At 34.4% G+C, this 21985-nt stretch overlaps 1 protein-coding gene across 1 annotated transcript in view; it reads right to left on the reverse strand.

Annotated features, from left to right (window-relative positions):
• LOC115210527 overlaps positions 1 to 21985 on the reverse strand; it is a 139410-nt gene that overhangs the window by 29108 nt on the left and 88317 nt on the right. Inside the window, exons 22-28 of the mRNA XM_036502240.1 lie at positions 20091 to 20205; positions 17530 to 17687; positions 10971 to 11088; positions 7914 to 8044; positions 6732 to 6846; positions 2615 to 2784; positions 1133 to 1247 (exon numbers count right to left, since the gene is read on the reverse strand). Coding sequence (XP_036358133.1) covers positions 1133 to 1247; positions 2615 to 2784; positions 6732 to 6846; positions 7914 to 8044; positions 10971 to 11088; positions 17530 to 17687; positions 20091 to 20205 — 922 coding nt within the window. The remainder of the gene's footprint in view (positions 1 to 1132; positions 1248 to 2614; positions 2785 to 6731; positions 6847 to 7913; positions 8045 to 10970; positions 11089 to 17529; positions 17688 to 20090; positions 20206 to 21985) is intronic.

The following is a 21985-nucleotide window of genomic DNA, read 5'->3' on the forward strand; positions in this document are numbered from 1 at the left end:
ACGTTCTGAGTTCCTATTCCACTGAGGTCAACTTTGCCTTTCACCCTTCCGGGGTCGATATAATAAGTACCAGTCAAATATTAGGGTCGATGTAATTTAATTCCCCTTCCCCTCCAAAACTGCTGGCATTCTTCCAAAATTTCAAACCATTATATAAGAATGTAAAGGCGACGAGCGGGCAAAATCGTGGGCACGCCGGGCAAAGTATTTAGCGGTATTTCGTCTTTATGCCCAGAGTTCAAATTCTGCAGCGGTCGATCTTGCCTATTATTTAATTGGGGTTGACTTAATCTCTTCCTCCAAATTTTCAGGCATTGTTCCATAGTGCAGAAAGAATTGCATATAACGATGTGAAGCTGCGGCGATCTGTTAGAATTCTTACCACGCCAGGCTAAATGCTTAGCAACATTTCTTCTGTCAATTTCTCTTCTAGGTCAAAATACTGCCGAGTTCGACTTTCATGCAATGGGGGTCGATTGCTTGTTTAGCACTGGTGTCAATTGCTGGCCTCGAGACAAAATTAGAATGAATTATATATGACTGTAGAGTATAATTTCAGTTCAGTTTAGCTGAAATTTCTGTGTAGAATTTCCATTCCTGCCACATTAGTTATTTAATATGTTTTTCATCACAAAGAAAAAAAATCATTGTTCTTCGATATGGTGAATTTTTTGGAACATTTTTCAATGAAAAGAAAACAAAATTGAAGATATTTGTTAGTTAAAGAATATCCCGTAGGCTAAATTTGAATCGAAAGAAAACTAATTATCTTTCTTTAACTTGGAATTTAAAACAAAAATTAATTTTACACAAGATACGTAAATTTACGTAATGCAAATAGAAATACATAAATATATGCAACTACACACACACACACACAGATATGTATGTATGAACATATATACATGCACACACAATTATATATATATATATACAGAGTGAAGGAGAGAGAGAGAGAGAGAGAGAGAGAGAGACAGACAGACAGACAGATAGACAGACAAATGGAAGGAAAGATAGATACATATATATCTGTGTCTCAATGCGTGTAGATCTATGCAAACATACACACACACATGTGCATATATGTATGTATATACATGTGTGCGTGCATGCATATTAAAAGCAGGCTTACCTTGGACGACATCGAAATTGGTTTTTGCTGGCATCAATACATTCACATGTGTAATCACAGCCGTCTTCCCATGTCTCTCCTTGTTTGTAGACCTTTGAATTGTACATGCAGACACCTTGAGCAATAAAACGAAATATATTAGCTACAGGAGACGTTCCAGGCATTCACCAACCAAATATAAGCAAACACAAGGGTCTTAAATTATATTAAATATCATTTATATATATATTTATATATATATATATATATATATATACATATATAGATAGATAAATAGATAGATAGATAGATAGATATATGTGTGTGGAGGTGCTTCTGTGTGTGTATATAGGTATATATATATATATATATATATTATATTATATGTATATGTGTCTGTGTGTATATATAGGTGTATATATATATATATATATATATAATATATATATATATATATATATATATATATATATATATATATATATATATATATATATATATATATATATATATATATATAATACCCTTTCTATCCTTCTATGAGCGTCTTATTAATACTTTGCATGTACCACGTCCTCGAGTTGTTGCTTTTCTTGTCTGTTTTTCTTGTTTTTTTTAAAATTATGTATGTATATATACTATATACTATTTAATTGAATGCCACGCATCAATTTACAAGTAAGTTTATATATATATATATATATATATATAGTGTTAGATATGGATTCAGAGAAACCTCTAATGGAATCGACTAACTTAGTAATCTGATTCAGAGAAATGTAATGTAGAGTGTCCATATAGTCGAAATCCAGAAGATGATATTATCTAACGAGGAGTATATGAACCATTAAAACTTAGGATGTATGAGAGGTGAATATATTTATTTAACTTCTTGACATTGCAGAAAAATGCGGCCGTTTCGCAGCATTTCTTGATGTAGTAATAAGTTTAGTGAGGAAGAAATTATGCTTACATTTTTGTATTAATATGCATGTGCTGAATTATACAATACAATTGTTTTTATTCATTGTTATCCCTCTCTGGCACTAACTAATTGTTTGGATTCCCACTATTTTGCGTGCATCTCATAAGATATTATCGGTCTTCCGGTTTTTAAAGATAAGTAACCTGTGCTCTTATTAAATTCATTGGTCCGGCAGAATATCTTTGACTGAGAAGACACACAACTACACCGAAACACTGCAATGTCTTTAAATCCCCTTACACTGGTTAATCGCGTGTACAGTGAACACATAACTTACAAAGAGTGGAGGTGTTCTCTGCTGACGAAAAACAACAGCGATCAGTTATTCACGTTCGAATCAGCCGGAACTTACTAAAAATGGGTAAATACGCTATATTTATCGATTGGATTCTCGCTGTTCTGCATGTATGCCATGAATTATAGTAGATTAAAATTCCAAAGATGCGGATGATAAACAGGAATGATTTATGAGTAAATTTTATGTGTAAAATATGGAAATAAAGATAAATAAAATATACCTTTATAAATAGTTGTGGGCACATTACTTCTTCCAAATCCATTCTTTGAACCTCGGAATCCACTTGGTACGGTTGTATTATCTCCGCATTGTGGAAATTTGCAGCACTTAGAATCTAGTGGATCTGGTTTCATAGTACACTTTGATGGCACGTGTGAATAGCTTGCGCATCTATATTAACACAATGAAACGCCGTGAAAATTACTTAAAAAGCTAATTGCTAGGAACTCAGAATCATTGTTTTTTTATGCTTCTACTAAAATCCCTGTTCTTCTCACGTAGACCCAATAGCTTCTTTAACACCGTGAAGTATCCGCTACAGTCTCTTTACTTCTTATGAACTTTAGCACTCTAATGTAAACTATACATATATTAAACTGGAGATGAAATATGTCATAGGCAATATTTTGTTATAAAATAATAATAAATAAATAAAATAAAATAATAGGAAAGGAAACACTGAGATAAGTACTAGAATAATTTTATTTCTTATGACAGTGTCTCTTGAGTGATGCCATAGCATGAAGCTATTTGCGACACGAAAATAATTTTTAAAATTCTATATAAAAATGTGTAAAATTACTATTAAAATTCTAAATAGAAATTCTTGATAACTACTCGTACATTTCTTTTATCGAAACACGAAACATTCTATAATATTCGGGAGTTTAATCTTGTTTAAAGGTTAAATGTTATAAATGTCATTTTAAAAAATATTTACGAAGTTGGTACGCAAAATGTGGCAATACAGGATGACCATAAAGTCCGGATAAACGGATGTGTCTAAACTAATAGAAGTATAGAGTCATTATACCGAGTTCATGTGAACCTCGTAAAATGCGTCGAACGTCGCATCGTTAATGGTGAAAACCATGTTGAAAATGTTATTCATTAATGTAGCTGAATAAAAACTATTGAAAATATACATTTTTGCCAATGTACGTAGATTTACGGTCACCCTGTATATCTTCATTCGTTGTAAAATGCAATGCGAATAAAACAAAGGTTTGCGAGCTACTACTTTGAAAAGGATTTGAATCTCTCTATAGAACTTCTATCGTGATTGATTTATGATATATTAAAAAATTTAACATTTGTCGTGTTTTGGCCGTGACATTTTATTAATTCAATAATTTCACAGCATTTAATTCGCACTTTCATTCTATTTTATTTCAGAAGAAAGATCCTATGTTGAATTTCAACGGAAATCACTCTACAATACGTTATTGAGGCGAGTCGAACAATAGCTAACTAATATGACATACATACATACATATACATACATACATACATACATACATACATACATATACATATATCGTATAAGGAGAATAATAGCTGGTACTAGTGAAATGAGAAAATGCTATTTACAACCGATATGGTAGTAGATATATGACAACGAAAACTGCATAGATGATTGAATGTAGGTTGAAAAACATTTCAGTATTCAGCGTCGGCACTCTTCATTCTGAGTTCGAATTCTGTTAAAATCTAACTATTGTTAATATTACCTATCCTATAAAATAAATACCAGCCAACAAGGTAACCTCTGCGTAGTCACATGGCCTGTTGGAAATAGCAGCAACATTGCCCTCATCTCACGCGCCCATGATCGTTCGACAAGAAAGACATATCGGATAATGCAACGATAGAGTATGTCACGGAAAATGACGGGCCAGATAAATCTAGGATATTTTTCGGCTATTAGTCCGACGAGCACAAAACGAAATAAGCACCGGTCATATACTAGAGAGATGGGTGAACGTCAAACAATTAGACAAAACTTTCATGCATTACCTCTTGTCAAAGCCACGAAGGTGTACTTTACCGTAAACACCGAAAAAATATAGTAAATTAATTAAGAATATAGAAGTACCAGTAGACTCAAGATCATGCGAATAATCGGGAAATAAATAATGAAATGGTAATAATAGATAATATCTATCACAAGTCAAGTGCCATTTCTGACTACAGGGTCGGAATCAAATAAATGGACAAAAGCTCACTAGACTGCTTCTTCGTCGCCCTTTTCAAGCCTAGCCAGGCTCATGGACCCGGTTTCCTGGTTTCTGTGGCGTATGTGTTCCCCCCGGCTGGACGGGACGCCAGTCCACGCAGCATTACGCAAGAAGCAGGAAGAGAGAGTGAGAGAAAGTTTTAGCGAAAGAGTACAACAGAGATCGTCACCACCCCCTGCAAGAGCCTCGTGGAGCTTTTAGGTGTTTTCGCTCAATAAACACACACAAAACCCGGTCTGGGAATCGAAACCGTGAGTCCGCTACCCTAACCACTGGGCCATTGCACCTCCAGACTGCCTCTTACCAAGGCCAAAAGGACTAAATCCACGTAGTTATAAAGTGGTACTTCAGTGTAAGCACCAAAGATTAGTGGTAATATAGGAATAGTAATATAGTAACATATAATTCCGATTAAACCATCACCATAAAAAAGCAAAAATTGATTTTCGTGACTGTATGAATTCAACACGAAAGCAGCTGTAACCATTCAGAAGTTTGTACACACACACATGTATATATATATATATATATATATATATATATATATATATATATATATATATATATATATATATATTATATATATATATGTGTGTGTGTGTGTGTGTGTGTGTTGTGTGTGTGTGTGTGTGTGTGTGTGTGTTTATATATATATATATATATTCTCGAAACTCAAATAACTAATTACGAAATGGTAACCACTCAATCATACCTTTCAATCATCAGGTATATTTTTGTTCTAATATAAAATTGATATGTCTATGAACTTCCCTAAAAGATTCTATGATAAGATTTGGTCTTTTTACTATAACATTAGTTTGTTAGGAATTTAAGTCAATATATAGAATTCTTCAGATGATTGATTCGCTTATCGTCTGCAAAAATATACAATATATAGAAACAATAGCTAATAAGATAAATCTATTTCTCCATTATTCGAAAATTTATTAAGTTTTGTTTTTTTTAATCTTTATTGGTATTATAATGTGTAGTTGAGAAATGTTTGAAGAATAATATTGTTTACGTTGTTTTGTTTGGTGTTTTCAGGAAGGAAGTTTCTATTAAAGTTTGTTTTCATGTTCTTCAGCTTGAAATTTTAAATTGGTAAACTAGAGAAATTTCCAATCTGAAGATGAGCGATAAATAAATTGGAACGTTTTTCTCTTTATCAACAGGAATTTTAAATTTCAATTCAAATAGAAAAACACTAATAAAAAAATAATAATGCGAAATTATGAATCGATGAAAATAATTCAATCACTTGCTGAAACTTGATGGATTTCGACTTCGATCTTGGAGATCGGTTACTAAGACAGCAATGCATTAATGAAGATTTCTGTCAGAATTGGCACTTTTTGACTAGAGAAAGATATAATTGATTATTATCATTTCATTATGTATTTCCCGATTATTTGCATGATTATCAGTCTACTGGTATTATGATCTGTCACTGACGCTAACACTGTCCATAGCCTATGCTACCGCTTCAGTGTAATTTATTGTTTATAGTTACTGTGCGCGGTAGATACAGTTAGTTTATTATATTGAGCTTAAAATGGAGACCGTATTATATATACTACCAACTTTCATGACTTGGAATAGGATCGGAGCTGTAAATGAAATCTAATGTGTTACTTGAATTTCAAATTCATGCAATAAGTTCTAACATATAAGGCGTCAGCTCACCAGGGAGCCTTGCTAACCAATAAGGGAGCCTCTACGCCATTAGTCAGTTTCTAAAAATAACAGCGAAATTTCTTCCTAAAATTACATCCAATTGTCTTTAAAAAAATTACGCAACACTTCGGACTACGGAATTTTACCTGAAAAAATAAAACGAAGCAGTCACTGCTTAAACGGCTCTGATCATTGGTCTACTCAGCCGAGCCAGACTTGGTTAAAAATAATAACAGCAACAAATCTTACACACTGTATCAAGCAAGTCGAAATATATTAAACGCAATCAACAGTAATAAACCAAACAGTTCATTTGTACAACAGCAATAAATACATTAAAGACAGCAATTACCGAAAAAAGATGCGTTTGAACATGGTAACCCTAGAGATAAATAACTATATAACTAGAAACAATTTCATTACCTATCTTGGCATCGGTAATAGCCGTACTTTCCATTTTCACAAACACATGATTTGCTGCAGCCATCATTCCACTGGGCTCCTTCAGCATATGCAGTTCCTTTGTAGAAGCACTTCCCTGGATATATGAAAAAAAGGAAGTTACCCGTCATGGTTGTATAGCACTGTAATCTCTTTAGAACATTACTTCAGATTTTGTTTCTATGTAACATACCAAGTGCAACTGTTCTGAAACTGAGCGTAATTCTTTTACGATGTATGAAAAAACATTTCCAGAGGGAGTATTTGGTTCGTTGACTAGGACAATACGGAGATCAAATGAATTTGATAAATGAGTACAGAGAAATCTCGAGAGAAAGATAAGAGAAAAAAACAGAGGCCAGTTTAATATAATAAAGTTATGCAAAGTTACGTAGCTATTATTTCGTCTAATTATGTGTCCTAGATTGGCTTATTAGTTCTAATGTTAAGCTCTTATGGTGTTTAGTGTACGAGAAATACATTACATAGAAAGGGTGTAAAACTATAGTAAGCTATTTTAAATCAGTTTGAACTGAAGAGCACTGCAATTCAGTGAATCAAAGAGAGAACAATTTCACCATTATTTACTGCAGCAAATACTATACTATAGGAGAGGACTATTATGATGATGAGGGAGAAAATTTTGCAGGAGTAGACTAGTGGACTAAAATGCTTCTCAGTAATAAATTGAGTCTCTTAATGTTCAAATTAGATCATTCTGAATTCAGCTTTATTTCTTAGTCGGTCAAAGTAAGATAATTACCAATTTATATTGCAGTTGATACAATTGCTTCTACCCACCGTACAAACATGGCTTTACATCTTATTATTATTAAGTTTTAAAAGCCCGTAATGAATTACCTATCAGTATTTATTATCATTACTTATGCATTTGGTTTCGACTTCAAGCCTCCAATCGAACTACTGACTCATATTTATAATTTATCTCTTCAAAGTGTGTAATAAAGCTTTAGCAGTACTCTAAGTAGAATCAAATATACGAAATGTGGCACATCCGTTCAGTAACTGTTCCAGTGACGTAATAAAAAGCTGACAGGTTCATCGGCAAAATGTCGTTCGTTTCGGGACTGAAATTTGTCTATAAATGCAATAATATTAAAGAAAAAAAGAAACGAAAGCCTGTAAGAACGAATTTTAAGATACCTGGGACATGCATTGGTGTTGAAAGGTCGGGGATAGCAGTTGAAGGTAAGCATTGAAGCGTGTTGCAGCAATCATCGTCTACGTCACGAACAATTCGGCACCCTTTCGGAGGTCTTCCCATATATGGACATCTAAATTAGAAGCATAAAGACAAGCTGAAAACTACATTCCGTACAAATTTATCATATTTTTTTCAAATTACATTGTACTCGTTTTTCTTTGTTTTTAATAATTATAATCATTTAAGATAATATATATTACTTAAAATGACACAATGCAGGAGGAGTTACACGATACTGTTCCCAAGCAACAGTGTGATTGATCGTTTGTAACCATACTGATTCCACTATTTGGTTTTCACAATATATCTAGTTTCCATTTCTGTGCATGTATGTTTGAAGGCACGTGATCTAGCGGTTAGAGGTGTTACGCTCTCGATCGTGAAATTGTGGTTTCGATTCTCAAACCTGCTGCGTGTTGTGTTCTTGAACAAAACGCTTCATTTCACGGTGTTCCTTTCAGCTGTAAATGGGTAACCCTGGGATGCAAGCTAAGATGACGCGAAGTGCATTGTGACCAGTGACGTGCATTGTGATAAGCGATATCTAACAATTTCCAATGGGCTGATTTGTATGTATGTATGTATATATATATATATATATATATATATATATATATATATACATATATATATATATCAGTTGCTGCCGAGAAATTGGTTGATCAGCGTCGTTTGACGACAAGAATTCAGTTGTTTTATCAAGTGAATTATCTGCTTCACAATTAACCTGTACGTGACTGAGATTTTCGCAGACACAAGTACCTTCAACTTAATTCTCAGGCAAACTCAATAAAATCCAATGTACGACAAGGCTGTACCTTTTGAATTACAGATAGAATTCACCCGAAGGGTGTTATATATAATTGATCAACTATAGCATATGCAAGTAGTTTTAGAAAAACTGCAGTAGATATTACAAGTATTAGAATCACTGTAACTTATATATTAGAGGAGATGAAGAGAATCAGTGGAATATCATATATATATATGAGAAAATGTAGTATATATATAAATTAAAAAAGGAAAATGCACATACTTTACATAGTTTTAACATACTTTTAACATTATTTTATATTGCGTTTGTCGACCGGTTTCGTTTTCCCTAATCACAAGCCCAAACTGTGGAACATGCCCCAATCTACTTGAATGTTCGAATTTCGTTTTCATACATGGAGAGAGGTTCACAATTAAAACCAACTTTACTTGTGTTTCTGAGAATATAATTTATGTTACAAACTGCTTGTGTTGTGGATATCACTATATAGGACAGACGTGTATGACATGAAGATGGAGAACCACTCTACATAAAGAGCAGATCCGGTTCCCGCAATGCAGACAGATTCCTTTAAGTGAACGTATAGAGAAATGTGCAGGTAACATCAAACCAAATTTCACAGTTTTCCCCTTCTGCCAGTGCAAATACACAATTTCTATACAAGAACGTTTCAATAAAGAAAATTTATTCATCGAAAAATACAAAACACCTCCAAATATGCACGCATAACTAACTTTGATCTTTATGTATATTTTAATTCACGATTACGTACCCATCATTAAATTTTTGTGTATATGTGTTGCACCCCCCACCACCGAAAGATGAACAATTAACTCTCCATAATAATAACGATCACTAATTACCGCCCCTTAGTTTTTTCTACTTGTTGAATCATTCATTCATAAACTCTACACATAACATAGACAAACAAATCTTTTCTTAAGAAAATCGTAAGCACACTCTGTGGAGTAGTAGAGTAATTACTCCCAATAGAAGAGGTTATAGGTTACCGGCCATTAAGGTCTGAAAAAATGCCGTAAAGTTAAACGCTGTATGGACGTGAAACCCAGAGTAACCCCATAGACTGACCATAACTATCTTTCAATATATATATATATATATATATGATTATTATTATTATACCACTTATGTTTATATGTAATCTTCTCAACCACTATTACTGTTTAACACACCATTACTTTTCGTCTATATTTACTCCCTGTTGAACAGTTAGCAACTGAAACTTTTAGTGTTTCGCATACTTTTTGGGCGTTAAACTAATACATCATTTATTAAAACATGTCTCTGCAGTGTTTTCTTTTTGGTTTTGTTATTGCTCATTGCTTCCACAATAGTTATTTATGTGAGTGTGTGTGTGTGTGTGTGTGTGTGTGTGTGTGTGTGTGTGTGTGTGTGTGTGTGTGTGTGTGCGTTAGAAGAGATATAGTAGATTTTTATGTAATCCTTTCTTCTATAGGCACAAGTCCTGAAATTTCAAGGAAAGCAGTAAGTCGATTACATCGACTCCAGTGTTCAACTGGTACTTATTATTTTTATCGACTCTGAGGAAATGTCGGCATATTTAGAACTCAGAACGTAAAGACGGGCGAAGTGCCGCTAAGCATTTGGCCCGGCGTCATAACGGTTCTGCCAGTTCGCCTCCTTAGTAGATGTTTTAAGCATTGGTTTCAAATTTTGGCACAGGGCCTACAAGTTCAGGGAAGTAAGTAAGTCGATTACATCGACCCCAGTGTCTAACTGGTATATATTTTACGAAGCAACGTACACCAATCTATTGCAGAATAACTTTTGCTTAATTTTTTTAGTTACATAAAATGCAATCCCAAATTCAGCCCACATTTACATTAATCTGTGCGTGTCTCCACTAAGCTCTGCATAAATCAACACAAATCTCAAAGCACAGGATAATGAGATATATTATTCAAAATATTTCGACACTAGCCAAACAGAAGTAATAAACAAAGAAATGTTATTGTGGAAGTTGAAAATTTAATTTAGATTTACTTAATAAACCAAAATTTCGGAATATAGAAATATATATGCAATCTTAGATGTGTACATTTTCTTCATTTGATTTTTTTTTTTGGCTTTTCAAATATGAGAGACAATAATATTATTTAACTATTTTGTAAATATGTCTAAATTTAGCAATGTTTCAAAATTTAATTATCATAGAATATTATTATAATATAAAATTTACCTCCTTTCGCAAATATAGGCACCACTCTCTTCATTAGTGCAAACACAAGAATAATCACAACCATCTAACCAGGTTTCGCCTTTTTTGTATTTCTTGCCGTTAGTATAAACACAACCACCTGAAATACACAACAATTGCATATTGCTATTAGTATTAAAAAGAAGAAAAGCAATTATATCTCACAAGCTAAATAACAGTTGAGAATTAATACGTGTGTGTGTGTGTGTGTGTGTGTGTGTGTGTGTATTCTTAATTTAGGAAGAACAGCGTAGACAAATATTTTGAAGCCTATTTACCATTAAGATATATGTGGTCGAAGATGAAGATCATTGTGGAAAGTTATTTACTTACAGACTTCGACAACTTATTTTGAGAATATAGGTAAGTCTGCGAATATGCAATTCTGCTTTAGTAATAATAAACTACCGATTAATAAGCATTTCCAAAATATATTAGCTTTAGACAATCTTTTATATATAGAAACTTATGTATGTAAATACGTGTACGTGATTGACAATATATATATATACATACATATACATATATATATTAACGAGATACATCTTGTAATCAAAGGAAGAAGCACATCTACACCGACGGATACTCCTAAACCAGTGTTCAGTATCCCCACCTGTGAGAGATCTATGCTAAATGGATCGAAACAAGTGTAGTAATGAATAAACATTCTCGCATCTTCCATTTTCCGTCTCTTTCATTAATCAAATACCCAAAGAACACTAAATGTGAACGTGCTTTACCGGTAAGCCACGAGGTGTATACCATACTATTTATTTTCTAATAATAATAATAATAATATGTACAGAGTGGGTCTAAAGTAACCAAGCATTAGAAATTGCTTATAGAATTTTTAGTATCACTGAAGGCATGACGAAATTATTTTTAGACAGACAACACTTATGGGGATGTTTAATTTTCTTATTGTCTTATTTCTTATTTTCCAGATGGTCTGCCGCTTTACTATTCAGAAGTGAGCTAAGATAGCAGCATGCTATGAAGTGTGGAATTCCATTGTTTTGATTCAGAGGCGGTGGCGTACAAGGAAAGCTAAGCATGCAAAACTAGGTCCGGAGACAATAATAAGTTGTCATGCAAAGCTGATGGGAATGGGCTCTGTGAACGATGCAAGAAGTGGCCGTCCAACCACATCACGATCAGCGGAGAACATGGCAACAGTGTAGGAAATGTTTAATAGCAGCCCGCAAAAACCAATGCGTCAGGCAGCTCGTGAAAGTGAATTAACAAAACACACAATACGTACGGTGTGGCATAAAGAATTACGTGCAGGTGCTAAACCTGTATTTTTATGAAAATAACATAAAGTTAAATAATCAATTTAATAATTTCATTCAATAAAACTACCATAAGCATCAATAACTGCCTCTACGCGGGGTCGAAATTGTTTACGAGCTCGGATTAAATGGTCCTTGTCCATACCGCACATAACTCGAACTATAGCGGCTTTCAAAACATTTCGGTGCTATGGGAGTATTCATTGAAATTTTTCTTAACGATGCTTCATGCATAGTCCAGCGAATTGAGATCTGGAGAATTAGGAGGCCAAATGTAGGGGGTGGTGTGATCATGCAAATTGTTGGCCATCCGTTCTTGTGTCATTTGAGCCTTGTATGATGGTGCAGAATCTTGTTGAAAGACAGAAGGCCTTCCATTGCATACTCTGTTGATCGAAAGATTAACAACTTTATCCAGAACCTCAATATACGCAGCAGTATTCGTCCTGAGGCCTTGTTGAAAAAAGTGAGGAGGCTTCACATGTCCTTCATTCCTAACAACACCCAAAACTATGATACTTGCAGGAAATTTTCTGTGCATTACTTTTGGAACATCACAAGGGTCTGCACATACCCCTCTGTCATTCCTTCTGTTAGTTTTCTGATCCTGGTCAAAGGTTTTCTAATCTGAGAAAACCTAAATCCCACCATCTTCTGATGAAGTTTTAACTTTGTTCAAAAGTTTCTTTCGATCTGATTAAACGGTCTTTTGTTTTTTATTGACATCGCGTAGGATTTGTATCTGATGTCTTCGTGCACATTTCTGATTGTTTTTTTCTCACAAGCGAAATCTTTTTACAATTGACCTCATTGATATTCCTGGATGGTCTTCGATTGTCTTGCTTAACTTCTTGAATAAATTCAGGTGTTCCGATAGAATCAGAGCGTTTGGAATATTTTGCACGTTTGATACAGGTAATACACTTCCATCTTCTTTCACTAACTCACGCCGAATCTTGTGTACAGGAGACCAAGCAACTTTCAGAAAACGAGAAATTTCTAAATTACCAGGCTTATCCTACAAAGCCTCAATCACAGCATGCTTTTTCATTTCGTTACTAAGTATAGGGTCTGTCATTGTTATTTTCTGAAATAGAGGTTCAATAAAAGTTAGTCAAATAATATTTTCTACTATAGGTACAAGGCCTGACATTGTGGGCGACGGGATGAGTCGATTGCATCGACCCCAGTGTGTAACTGGCACTTAATTTTTCGCCCCCCCCCCCCGAAAGAATGAAAGGTAAAGTCGACCTCGGCGGAATTTGAACTCTGAACATAACGACGGGCGAAATACTGCGAAGCATTTTGCCCAGCGTGGTAACGATTCTGCCAGCTTGCCGCCGCCTTGAAATAATATAATGACTAAAAATACATGCTTCCTCAAATACTGTCCACACGCAATGTATATATGTATGTATATATATATATATATATATATATATATATATATATAATATATATATATATATATATATATATATATGTATGTATGTATGTATGTATGTATGTGTGTGTGTGTGTGTGTGTATGTATGCATATATGCATCCCTGCTTTCAGTTTCAGAGCCAATATTCTAGATATCCTCTGAAATATCTTTATTTACCTTATTTGTACCGTTCTTCTGTAATTTCAGAGAGCGGATGCTAAAGGTTAAATATCATGTAAATTCATCATATACGACAGTTGTTTCGGACATGGCTCAATTTATGGTAATTATGATAGATAACATTAGAAGCAGTATCAGTACCAGCACCAGCACCACCAGCACCACCAGCGACAGCAGTACGAAAAGGATATGTTGAAATACATTATTGCACATAGAAAACGGAGATTTAAGGTCGATATATTATCGCCATACCTAAGTGAATTTAAGAGAGTTGACTTTGTTGCAAGAAATCGGAATAAACCTACAGTTTGAAAATATACAGTTCGTTGACACACTACTTCACATCCTCTCTATTCCTATTATAGTGTCGCTACATAGTCATGTGGAACTGAACTCGGAATCGTGTGGTTGGGAAGCAAACTTCTTACCACGCAGTCACGCTCGTGCCTGTTTGCTAACTATATAAAAGTGATAGACGTAGTAGAGTCTAAGCGTGAGGGCATGAGTAGTTCTTTCTATTTTCTTCATTTTATCGTTAGTTTTTGTTAGGCAAAAAGTATGAGCAGGGCGTACATTCCAGAGGGATGAAGCTGTGGGCGTAGCTGTTACTGCGAATATGAGAAGCAGAGAGGAAAAGAAATGAGTAAACCAGGAGTACCTTAGGGGGTGCTGGCAGGATATCAACCAGATCCTGGAAACCAGACGCATTTGTAGCATCAATGATAAAAGCACAGATTGGGGACAGCGTATCTGAAGGTCGCAGATTGAGAATGTGTATGGTTTTATATAACAATAACAGACATCATATCCGTGACCAGAGACTAGTGTCTCTGTGTGAATTTATATAAATCAGTCAATGAAAATATCTTTGAATATATTCTAGACGTCCGTCGCGTCTTTGATGCGAGTAACTTTGTCAATATCACAGTTGTGTGAGCAGTAGTCTCTTTGTAAAGGATAAGAAACTGTGGGTGGGTGAGGATGGAAGTAAGGCATTTTCTGAATCTGAAGTGTTAGACTAGTTTTGGAATTGGAATCTTTGCTACGTTGAGCATTTGTTTTCGCCAGAAGAAATCTACAGTTGTAGTGGAAATTCAACAAGTATTCATGGCGATTTTAGTCCCATTGTTTACGCATATCAGTACAGTGTGATAATGTTTTCTAAATGCATACAGTGATATTTGCTGCAGAAGGAGACAAGATTGGCATAGTCCCCATTGTAAGATGTTTTCTATTTACTGATAAGGAGTCAACTAGATTTTAGTGAGATGTGGTGAATAGATCAGGTTTTGGATGTGGAAAGTTTGGGTGAAATAAATGGTGATATAATCTCCGTAGGAGCGGGTATTGTTGGAAGTGAAAGTAAGTAGGAATTTGCTCATAGCAAGAAGAATTACTATACACTCATCACATCTTACAGCCATACCAAAATATTTTTTAATAAATCTAGAAGATTTTCTTTCACCACACACTTATCCAAAAGCTTCAGACAAACATTGGTCATAACCATCATTACATACTGACAAGTAAACCGAATCATTTATCCTTCTCTAAAACAAATTATGTAACCAAGATTTCTAACTTCTATCCTCAAAATGCTCTACATTTCAAGATCTTTTCGAAAGGAGCCCTCTTCGTTTCCACAGAAGTCCATGTCCCTAACACTCAATGTTCTGATTTAGACATTAGTGTTAAAGGCTACTGGTTATTGTGGTTTTGTGGTTGAAATTATCTCTTCTCTAAAGGCTACTGGTCATTGTGGTTTTGTGGTTGAAATTATCTCTTCTCTATTCTCAAAATAGCCATCACTGCCTCTCTCTGAATTTTCTTACACACAACCTGCATTATAATTTGCTTTTCTCCCCAAGTTGTCCTCCTAAGTGACTTCAAATCACAATTTTTCTTGTCTCTATCTCATTATTTTCTCATCAGTATCGCAGATAAATCATTTCGTTTTGTGATCTGTCTTAGCGTTATCCCTGACTGACAGTGTTTTTCTTCAAATACACTGAACCATTTTTTTCGACCCTATATTAACATTTAGGTAACAGTCAAAATTTCTGACTTCTCTCGGTAATTTATATGATTACCGCCTAGCCTTTCCACTTCATCCTACTCTCGTCATTATGCCTCTACTTCTGGTATCCATACAGCAAATGTTCATCTTACACATATCCACAGTAACTAACCAGATGATCATCAACTTAGGTACATACTTCCACATCATACAATCATAGTTCACAACCATGTCTTGAAGTCACGTTGAACATTACAGTACGTGATACAAAAAGTACAGAGTAGTCGTGGTTCGAATGCATTTGGTGATAGTTCTGCTCAATCACAGATGTTCTATAGAGGAGGGAACAGCAGCAAAAACATTAACAGTTATATATATTCATTTTCTACGTATATAGTGTCTACTTTATACTGCATGTATAGTCTTCATATGGTGTTGAGCTATGCTTCATTAAGGGCAGTAGTTACAGCCAAGGAATATTCCTAGAAAGGGAATGATGTTTCTAAGATCACATTGCTATGAACTGTAGTCTAAGGTCACAATGTAATGCCCGTGTAGAGATACGAACCGTTGATTTCACAGATTGCAAACTGACATTGTCACAAGTGTGCTAGTAGCTTCTTCTTCTTCTTCTTCTTCTTCTTCTTCCAATCAGGACTCCCGCCATTAGCCACAAAGAACAATCTTTAATTCGAGCCTACTCTAAGCTACTAAAAATGCTTGTGGCAACTTGAAGATTCACCCACCACACGCGATAGACTGGTGGTTGCACGGGCGCGAAAGCTACGTTGTTATCCTTATTCCGTAAACGGTGGCTTTTAACGGGTGGAGAGCTGAACCATCCTGGGGTACAGAGGATTCGCAATCTAGACTAGGGTGTGAAAGTTTACCACACCATAGTGGGTTACACCATGGTTCCTCTGCTTTGTGGCAGAAGTAGGAAGAAAGAGTGTGGTGAAAGAGTACAGCGGGGTTCACCACCACCCTCCGCCGGAGCGTCGTGGACCGGAGGTGTTTTTATTCAATAAACATTCACAATGTCCGGTCTGGGAATTGAAACTGCGTTTTTACGACTGCGAGTCCGCTGCCGTAACTACTGGACCATTGCGCCTCCACGCTAGTAGCTAGCTGTCCTCAGTGTTGTCATTATTATTGGTGAAATTATGCAGAGATTTATCTCACTTGCTCCATATGCTGATTATTTCTGTTGAGTTTACTTTGACACCGATCTGTAACCGATTTAAATGAAAATGATGTGCCAAAAACATGACACATTGTCCAAAAATTATGGTAATATAGGCAGTAACACGCCATAGTATGTTCAATCGGAAAACTTGGCCTTGTCAAGAAAGCAAAAGAAATCAATAGTATCTTACTCACTGTCCACAAGTTCTTGAACTTTACATTTATATTAACCGACGAAAGTTACTTACACTTGAAGCACTAACCTTAGATTTCACCATGAATGCAATTTAAAACAAAATCGACATTAAAATATGCGTCTTATGAAGTCAATCATTCTAAATACTACATTTACAGATGAACAAATATTCAGCAGAGTATAAGGTTAAATTATGTCTAGACTAAAAACAATATTTATTATTCGCATAAAAAGCATTACCACACCTTTAGGATCACTTGTAACTTTTCCTTTTCCTTTCTTGGGTTTACCATATTTTGGTATAATGGTATGAGTGGAATTGCACTCTGGAATAACACAGCATGGTTCGCCTGGGAAATCAACAAGTCGGCAATCATTGGGAAGGTCTTCAAAAATGGGGCACCTGACAGAAAAGACAATAAAAGAATTTTAGATGTTATTTTTTTATGCCATATAGAATTATGATCGATCTATCATTTAATAATTATAGAAACTGCATTCCTAAAGCTCTTCTACAATCCCAAACTCTACATTCCTTTTCTCAATAAATATGTAACCTTCTGCTTTATTAAACAAAATTGAAAGTGAGTAGAAAAAATTTGACAAAATCGTATAAGTTAGTTATTTGGGTGGAAGAAAAGAAATCTGACGTTTCTGGCAAGACCTTCAATCGGAGGAAGAACCCTACCCGAAATGTCAGACAGCGTCTCTTCCTCGCGGTAAACTAACTTATACTGCTTTCTGAGTTGTTTGTATTTACTATTTATTGATGCAAACGATCTCTAGCTTATTCATTTACTTCTATTATTCTACGTTTATGTAATGGACAAATTTCCCTCCAATGAATATATTAAGCATCGCATTATTATAAGAGAGTAGTGTAGTGTTATTTAATTTCAAGTACCTGTTTTATTCGAAAAGGGAAATTATCTTATACTTATAAAGATTCGACTTTTCTTTAAATTTCGTTAGTGCTTGAAATTTTTATAATGCACTTTATTTTCATTAATATAGAGAAATGTGAAATATATAGAGAAATGATGGAGTGCAAAATAAGTTTTTTAAATGTTTTGAACTACATCCAATTTGTTTACTAAAATAAGGTTGTTATTTACGATCACGATTGAATCATCAACGTACCTCATGTATAAATATTCTCATGGCGTTATTCTTGACCATCGACTGAGTAACAATGGCACCTGATGTACTTATTACATTATTACTGTGCAATGTCATAAATAAACATGAGTAAATGCTCGTATCTAGTTCGCTGTCGAAATGAACTTATATCAAACCTCATTTTCTTTTGACATCCTTCAATTTTAAGTCAATAACAAAATAGATGCTACGAAACAGAACTTGACTTGCTGAACTTCTATGACATTTAAAAATTGAACTCTTCTTATTTCCAATTCAATTTCATTCTCTTCACTAATGGCGCTAGTACACAAATGAAAGCTATGAACATCAAATAATCCCGTTCACTTTCCATTGAATCTTTGCGAGCTAAAAATCTTTCCGAAGATAACAGACGCTGTAAATTAACCATAAGTCAAAACCATGACACCCTTTCGACTCTAAAATGCAAATTATTTATTTCTCTTGCGATTAGGAAAGAAATTAATTTCATAGTGTACTATTTAATAGAATTATTAATTTGTATAGATACTAATTTAAAATGGAGCTCAGCCCCAATAATCTGAGTTTGTGTTTTCTTCGATTCCTAAATAGTACCATTTTGCCTTCCTTACACTGATGCTGCCTCACGAGAGGTCATACATATATAACAATAAGGTTAATTCCCTTTATGATTTTGTTCTTCCCTGCATAAGGAGGAAATCATTATGACCATTAACCTGATTATTAGTTTTACTTCTGCGTATAATTTTTATGAGCATTATCGCAGTCATATTATTACCTAGAGACATAACCATAACCTTTTAAGCTATTATTACAAAAATTTTATTATATATATTTATTTATTTTTCTTTTGCGAAGAGTTATTAACTTTTATTGCCATTATTTAGATTTCCAAAGATCGAAATATTGGCTAATCCCAAATGAATAATCCTAAATTGATAAATACCAAAATATATCCTCCACACTTGCATACACGCATACATCCATCCACATATCCATCCATCCATCCATCCATCCATCCATCCATCCATCCATCCATCCATCCATACATACATACATACATACATACATACATACATACATACATATATACATACACACACACATACACATACATATATATATATATATATGTATATATATATATATATATATATATGAATTTTCTGGTTAATTATGAATTTTGTCGTTAATTCTACATTGATTAATTATGAATTTTTTTGCCACCCTATATTGATTAATTATGAATATATATATATATATATATATATATATATATATATATACAGGGGATGTGTTTATGCGTATGTGCGCATATATGTGCGTGCATGTTTATAATTCATAGATATTAACTTAACTTCCCGTTTCAAGTCATTGCAATCATTATTAAAAAAAAACATGCAATATTCCACTAATATCATCATATACTGCAGTGGGTTCTTATAGTCAATTCATATCACATTACTGTTTCAGAAAAGACAACTGTTGGATATTAAATATGGTATTCGAAAAATTTACATCGAAGAATTTATATTAAGAGAGAAATAATGAGAAAAACAGTAATAAGAGAATATGAATTATGTTGTTATTTTTCAGACCAAAATATGAATGGGAAATCTTACATTAATGAATATTTCCATTAGAGTAGAGAATGATAATGTTTTACCTTTGATGACATTCATACATCCCAGATGTACCATTTTGGCAGGTACATTGTAGTTGGCATCCATCGTTCCAAACGCTTTTTTCTGCATAATATTTTCCTTTGTAGAGGCATCCCGCTAAAACCATAAGTATATTAAATAAAATTGATTTTATGAAAGAAATTATTATTTTTGAGTTGTGCTATAAATTTCTTTCTCTTATAATAATAATAATAATAATAATAATAATATTAATAATAATAATAATATTAATAATAATAATAATAATAATAATAATAATAATAATAATAATAACAATAATAATAACGATTGTAATGTTTTCTTTTCTGGCCACACACACACAACAAAAACGCCAATACAAATAATAATAATGATAATGACGCTAACCTGTCTCTTAGTGAGAATCATAATCATGGTCCCCTACACATAGAAATACGAAGGGAACTGGCCCGACTTATGGGTAGTGAGAGCTCTGCAGTCTTGGTTGACAGTCTTACGAGAGATAGTGTCTCGATAAAAATAATGGTTGGTGGCGAACCTTAAAACACAAACCTCAATGTTGAGTGAAAATGTCTAATACAAATGTATCAAATAATGGTGTTAATGAGGTTGAAACCAAAGGTGAAAGCCTTTCGCTCGGCAGGTACCCTGTGGTTGAGCAGCGCAGGCCCTGTTGTCATCAACAGACTGCTTGTACACAAAAGCAGAGGCAGAGAAGAAAGTGAGATAAGGAGGCAAGCCGAACGGTAATTGAATACTGGATCAGGAGTGAACCCAACAGAAGGGGATTCCGACAACGAATGAAGGTAAAATGGAATGAGTTAGGACTCTTCGAAACAAGTGAGCAACGGTTAGCCGACCAGGCAAGAATAATAAGGCCAAAAGGGTGATTAACAGATATGGAAATAGAAGAGATAAACAGCAAAGTAGAAGACAGAAAAACTACAACAGATAACGTTCCCAGTGAGAACAGAAAAAATGAAAGGCGACAGTCAAGACGTAGAGCAAAGCGTAAATGTAAATGCATTCTCAGGAAATGAAGCAAAAGTAATAGAAAGAGCTCTATCACAAGAATACGATGATGACCAACAGGACATAGTGAGGATGCTGTGTTGATATATTAGGGAAGACCAGGACCAAGCTGATCCTGAGATGCATTGATCGACGCAACCTGGGATACATTGGTCGGCACAACCTCCAAGTTGAAACCGAAAAGATAGATTTGGTCCTTGGGCTATTCCAGACGCGAAATATAACTGAAACTAAGATTATTTGGGCTACAGCTATGATTGCTGCAGATAGAGTTGGATACAAAAGAAAAGAACAAACAGGACGTAAAGCACCATACAACCGTAGACGAATTTGTGAGAAACAAAGTTAAAAAGACATTTAGGACATGTTGATAAATTAGGAAGAGGGGAATTGCAGAACGAAACCAGAAGAATAATGCTAGAAAAAACTTATAGAATAAGAGATAAAGGCTATGATATGATACTGGAAGAATTGAAACAAAGAGTAGTGGCAATCAAAGCAAAACTGGAAGGATATGACAAAAGAAATATACAGTTCAGGCACAACAGATTGTTTGAAGCAAATCAGAAGAAACTGTTTCAAGAACGAGATGGGAAAATACACGTAACAATGATACCAGATGCAGAGGAAAGCAAGGTATTCTGGAGAGGGATTTGGAACCAACCTGTAGAGTATAAGAGTATAATGATGACGCGGAGTGGCTGTATGAAATCCAAGACAGGTTAAGAAATATAGAAGTCCAAGAAGACATGAAGATAACTACAGAAATTATAAAAAAGCAGTTAAGCAAATTGGAAGAACCCAGGACTAGATGGGGTCCAAGGTTATTGGATGAAGAAGCGGGGAGGGATCCATGAAAGGATAA

Source organism: Octopus sinensis, linkage group LG4 (genome assembly GCF_006345805.1).
Source record: "Octopus sinensis linkage group LG4, ASM634580v1, whole genome shotgun sequence".
NCBI classification, from domain to species: Eukaryota; Metazoa; Mollusca; class Cephalopoda; order Octopoda; family Octopodidae; genus Octopus; species Octopus sinensis.